Here is a 5873-nt window from a genome sequence, read left to right on the forward strand (position 1 = left end):
GGGGCCCCCGGGGGGCCCTGGGGGGGGGGGGGGGGTGCCCCAGGCAGGGAGCAGCCAGGAGACCATCCATGCTGCTCTGTCTGTGAGAGGACTGGCACACTGGCTCTCAGACGTGCACATGGCAGCCGATACACGAAAGGGCTGACGGGGCTCTCGTGAGAGGTGAGGGCACGTCCGGGCCTGTGCTTAGGTGGACAGTGGAAGCAATGTGTGTGTGGCTCTGGACACAGTGTGACGCCACATCATGGGCCTGAAAGTCCTGAACCAACAGAATTAATGAATTGGGAAGTGATTTTTCACTTAGCGAAAGGCTTATCTCAAGAGTCCTTTAAATAGCAGTTCCCCTGGTATAGGGAACCCCGATCTTTTCCTGATGAGGAGTTACTTTTGATTTCCCCAAAGTCTTATGATTGCTGACTGTCGAGGTTCTCCAAGCTTCAGCGGGGGGTAGGAGGCAGGGCAAAGTGTGGCAACTGAAATCAGCCAGATCGGCGGTTTGGGAGTGGCCCTGGGGCCTGGGTGCAGGTTCGGGGCAGCACTTCTGTAGCATTTGGGGCTTCCACCAGACGTTCAGAGAACAATGCACCGTTCACCTGCCTGAGCAGCTCAGAGGGAAAAATTATATTTGATTTGCCACATGCCATTTTCTTGGGACATGTAAGCTCGCGGCTTTCGGTGGCTGCAGGTCTGGCTATATGGTCTCTGTGTGCACATGTATGTGCGTGCGCCCCGCTCCAATCTGATATGCCCGGCCCTGATTCAAGGCCTTGGGCCTCTCCTGGCTGTATGCTGCGTGAAGCTCCAGGGCTCTGAGCCAAAGGCAGAGAGACCCTGAGTTTTCCCAAGGGCTGGCAAGGACGGCCCACACCGCCTAACCCATCCATCCTCCTGCCTCTTTTCGGCTCAGCCAAGAAGGGGGTCATGCAGGGGTCAATCTGTCTATCCCCTCATCTCCATGCCAACCAGCCCAGTCAACCAGTCAGCAGGGGACTCTCCATGCTGAGAGGGCGCTGAGAAAGCCATGCCTAGGTCCAAGATCATGTCCTGTCCCAGGAAGGCTGAGTCTCCCAGGGGACTGCCCTCCCTCCCCCTGCACCTCCTGCTTCAGGGGCTCTTACCGTCCTTTAGGATGGTCTCCCGCTCAGTGCCATCAATCTTCTGGCGGCCAATGAGGTAGCTGGTGGTGTCGGCAAAGTAGATGAAGCCAGTCTCAGCGTGGAAGTCCAGGGCCCGGGGATTCATGAGGTTCTCGATGGGGATCATGTGCTCGTCTGGGACCTTGGCCCCCATATCCATGCCTCGGATGATGCCTGGCCGGCCCTTGCCATACACGAGGAACAGCTCATGCTCCGGCTCTAGGGCAGGCACAAGCAGGGGCAGTCAGACAAACACGCATGACCGACCGCCACCCTGCCTTGGGGCCCTGGTTCAAGGAGTGCAAGGCCCGGATCGCACTAGGTTTGCAGATGTTGGGGAGACAGGGCTCAGGGTCAGATCACACAAATGATAATAACATGCATGGCTCTGGATCCTGGGCCACAAGGACCTGGAGTCTTGACCTGTGCACTCTTGGGGTGGGAAAGGGCAGGAGGATAGAGTGCTTTTAGCTGCTCAGTAGTGAAGTTCACAGTCTGAAAGCAGTAGCTTCAAAACACGCTGAAGTGACCAGCAGTTAGCGTAATGGCTATGTCGCTGGACTCTCATGTAGTCGACCATGGTTCAAGTCCTGGTGGACCCAGTGGCTTAATCTCATGCTAGGCACGTGTGCGTGTGTGCCCACGATCCTGAGAGAATGGAGGAGAAGGGATTGGCCATCCCCCCGGGCGGTGATTTCTTGCGTTCTGTCTCTGTCTTTCTGGAGAGCGCACACGCCCTATAGCAAAAAACTCTCCAAAAATAAATAAATAAATAAATAAATAAAAGAAAAGAAAAGAAAAAAAAAAAAAAAACACGCTGGAATCTGATCGCTTCTCACCACTTCCTCTGCTATCATCCTAGTCTGAACCACATCACTTCTTGCCACCACCGAAACGCCCTCCTGGTTACTTCCCTATGCCCTCTCCTCCACCCAGTGCAGTGTGATTTTTATACAAATGGGAATCCAATCACATCACTTCTCTTCTTGAATGTCACCACAAGCTTTTCATGACTCCTCTCCCTCTGCGCGTTTCCTCACTCGCCCCATGCAGCCCACTGGCCTCTGCTATTCTCCAGCACACCGAGCTCACACCGTTCTCCAGGCCTTTGCACTGCAGTTCCCTCTGCCAGAATGCTCTTTGCTCAGGCAGAAACATGGTTGGCTTCTCCACAGAGTTTGGCTCAAATGCCAGGTCCTCAGAGGAGTGCTCACTGCCATTTCTAAACCTGTCCTCGGCTTTATTTTCTTCACAACACCTATCACCACCTACAGTCGCAGGTATTTGTCTGCTGTCTCCTCTACTAGACTACAGTCTCCATGAGGCCAGGGACGGTATCTACTCCGTCACCGCTGAATCCCCATAGCTAGAACAGCGCCCACAGGGAGTGACCACCAGACACTTGCCGAGCAAATGGAGGAGCCCATTTAGTCTCTGTGGAGCCTGAGTGGGTAGTAGGAACAGCCCTGTTCCCAGATGTGGGTTCAAGTCCTGCTCTACCCCCACTAGCAGTGACACTGTGGGTAAGTACTTTCACTCCTCTGCATCTCACAGAAGCAGCCGGCTAGGGGGCCATTTGAGGACACCTCCCACCCCAGCCCAGCAGGCAGGTGTGTGCCTCTGCCTGTCACTTACTTTTGCACGACTTCCCGTCACTGCCCAGGCTGAAGCCGGAGCGGCAGCGGCAGGTCCGCGCCTTGTGGCTGTTGGCCAGCAGGCAGATGTCGGAGCAGCCGCCTGGCTTCCCGTACTGGTCGTTCTCACAGGCGTGGCTCCTCACTGTGGGCAGGGTTGAGAGCGGTCAGGACCCCCGAGCCCCATGCCCCAGGCCTTGTGTGAATGTCTTGAAGCCTGACCACGCTCCCTGCTGCTGTGGGCTTTGTGCCTCGTGTCCCACTTCAGGATCTGGAAGCTACAAGACTGGGATCCCTCTGCCCTGCTGCCACCAAGCCTTCAGACTCTCTTGGGTGAGCTTCAGCGGTCAGGGGAGATAGGCATACGGGTGCCCACGGCCACAGGCCGGCATGGAGACAGGGAGGAGGTACGTCAGGGCTGGCAGAGGGAGCTGAGGGGCCAGGGTAGGCAGCCTGGGTGTATGGCAAGGAGGAGCAGCCAAGATAGGAAAGAACTGGGGGTCCCCACAGGATGGTCCACAGGGACAGCCAGAGCCATTTTGTTGTGAAGCCAGCTTTTGAGGGACCGTGAAGCCCTGCTCACCTCGGGGCTGACGCCGTTGGTGGTAGATATGGAGGGCACCACCCTTGTCCACGCGGGTGACGACCTGGTACTCAGTGCTGTTAAAGCGGTTCACACGGATCACGCTCGTCTTCTGCTGGGCATTGGCATTGTCCGAGTTGGTGGCATAGAGATAATTCTCAAACACAGTCAGGCCATACAGATGCTCGATCTGGGACGGGAAGGCGGGAATGGTGAGCATGAGACAGAGGGGAATCCTCCCTTAGCCCTGAAGAGCCTCTGGCTTCAAAACCTGCATTCCTAAATCCATCCTCCAGTTTTTCACTTCCATGCTTAACTCCTGTCTCCCCTGGCTGGCCTATCTTTCAATCCATCTTTTTTTTTTTTTTTTTTTTTTTTTTTTTTTTTGTGTTTTTTCTTTGGGGTGTGTGCCTTTGTTCGAGTTGGTGGCATAGAGATAATTCTCAAACACAGTCAGGCCATACAGATGCTCGATCTGGGACGGGAAGGCGGGAATGGTGAGCATGAGACAGAGGGGAATCCTCCCTTAGCCCTGAAGAGCCTCTGGCTTCAAAACCTGCATTCCTAAATCCATCCTCCAGTTTTTCACTTCCATGCTTAACTCCTGTCTCCCCTGGCTGGCCTATCTTTCAATCCATCTTTTTTTTTTTTTTTTTTTTTTTTTTTTTTTTAGGTTTTTGCCTTAGGGTGTGTGCACTTGTTGGAGAGAGACACAGTGAGAGGGAAAATGATAAATCACCCCACAGGGAGGATGGTCACACCACAATCCCTTCTCCATTCTCCTCCTGGAATCTTGGGCACATACACACATGTGCCCAGTGTGATTTTCAAGCCACCAGGTCTGGGACTTGAACTGCAGTCAGCCATATGGGAGTCCAGTGATGTAATTGCTATGCCATCTGCTGGTTCTGGGTGGCTGATCTTGTTTTTTTTTTTTTCTGTCAAGATCCCACCATCCTTCATAGAGTAGCTCTTTCAAGAACTTCTGGAATCTTCTACCCAGACACGTTCTCTCCTTCTATACTCTCCCTCTCTGGTAATACTCTCACCTAGTGTCTGCTGTCGTCTGTGGATTTATCCTACCCATTCTACCCACACCCCCTGAGGGCAAGAATCATGTGCCTCACACAGTGGGCACTTTAATGATTTTAGGCTGAATTAGATTTGGGCCCTAAACTGTCCACAGAGAACATTTCTAGCCTGACTTAGCCCAGCTTTTGGGAGCTTTGCTCCAAGCAAGTCCCGAACAGCCACCACCACCTCCACGACCCACACAGCTCATCAGGGCTGACTGTTGTCTCAGTGTGCCCAAGACTAAGGGGTGTGGTGGTTCATAGGACTTGGAGTGTTTTCAGCACTGAAACCCAGCAAACTGGGATGGTCGATCACCCTCATTCTCCCAGAATGGAGGTGCCCACTCTGAACAAGAGTCTAGGAAGGGTTTAAGACTTAAAGCTTGGAGTACTACTGCCCATTGGTGTAACCTCAAGCAAATTATTTACCCTCTTTGAGCTCTGCTTTTTTTCATCTGCCAAAAGGGAACTAAAACACAAGCCCGCTCATCTCCTAAGGGTTATTGTAAGGACCAAATGAGAAAAAGGAAGTAAAAGGTATCTCTGATGACTGCTGGCCTCAGAATGGAGGCCATACCTTGTCCCTTCTCTGGAGTGCTCATGTTCACCCTAATCCTACCAGAGGGCTCATGGTAACTGTGCCTCCATGTTGTCCACCCCCTTGCCAGGAGACCTAGAGAATAGTTCCCCTGCAAAGGTCTCCCCCTCACCAGAAGGCCCTGGACAATAATTCCCCCACAGTAAGCTCAGACGAAGCTCCCTCACCAGGATGCCCTGGATGATAGTCTGCCGGCCCTTGCCCTCGTAGTCCACCACCTCAATGTAGTCCAGGTAGGCATCGGCCCAGTAGACCAGGCGGCTGACCAGGTCCAATGTGATGCCATGAGGAAATACGATCTTGCTGTCAACCAGCTTGGTGCGGTTCTGCCCATCCATGTCACAACGCTCCACCTTTGGGATCTGCCCGTAGTCAGTGAAAAACACCTTCCTGTGGGCAGATGCATGTTAAAGAGGTTTGGATGTGGGGCACGCTCCTCCCCACCACAACCCCTGCCAAAACCGCTTCCTGCCACTCTCACCCCATGGCAGGGTCCAGTGCAATGCCCTTGGGGTTGTAGAGTTCCAGGTCTAGCAAAGTGACACACGTGTCCCCATTTCGGTTGCAGACAAAGATTCTATCATCAATGTCATCCACAAAGTAGAAGTTGCCCGTCAGCCAGTCAATGGCCATCTGTTCCACATCTAGGAAGTATAAATGAAAGAGTTATGGTGGGGGGTGTTAAGTCCTTCCATGGACACACCCACTCTTTGTTGGTGCAGAACCCACACCTGTAAGCTACCTTCTCTTGGGCATCCTCCTACACCACCTGGCTATGGCGATGGCTCCCTGCTGCCCTGAGCTACTACAGAAGTTCCCGGCGACAGCACATCTTGCCTTGCACTCTTT

The 5873-nt window shown here is 53.4% G+C and overlaps 1 protein-coding gene across 1 annotated transcript in view; it reads right to left on the bottom strand.

Moving 5' to 3' along the window:
• Positions 1 to 5873, bottom strand: part of LRP1 (LDL receptor related protein 1) — a 94583-nt gene that overhangs the window by 60634 nt on the left and 28076 nt on the right. The window contains 5 exon segments of the mRNA XM_027769638.1: positions 1119 to 1355; positions 2772 to 2915; positions 3354 to 3543; positions 5192 to 5414; positions 5506 to 5668. Coding sequence (XP_027625439.1) covers positions 1119 to 1355; positions 2772 to 2915; positions 3354 to 3543; positions 5192 to 5414; positions 5506 to 5668 — 957 coding nt within the window.

This window comes from Tupaia chinensis, unplaced genomic scaffold (assembly GCF_000334495.1).
Source record: "Tupaia chinensis unplaced genomic scaffold, TupChi_1.0 Scaffold150006_1, whole genome shotgun sequence".
In the NCBI taxonomy this organism is placed as follows: Eukaryota; Metazoa; Chordata; class Mammalia; order Scandentia; family Tupaiidae; genus Tupaia; species Tupaia belangeri.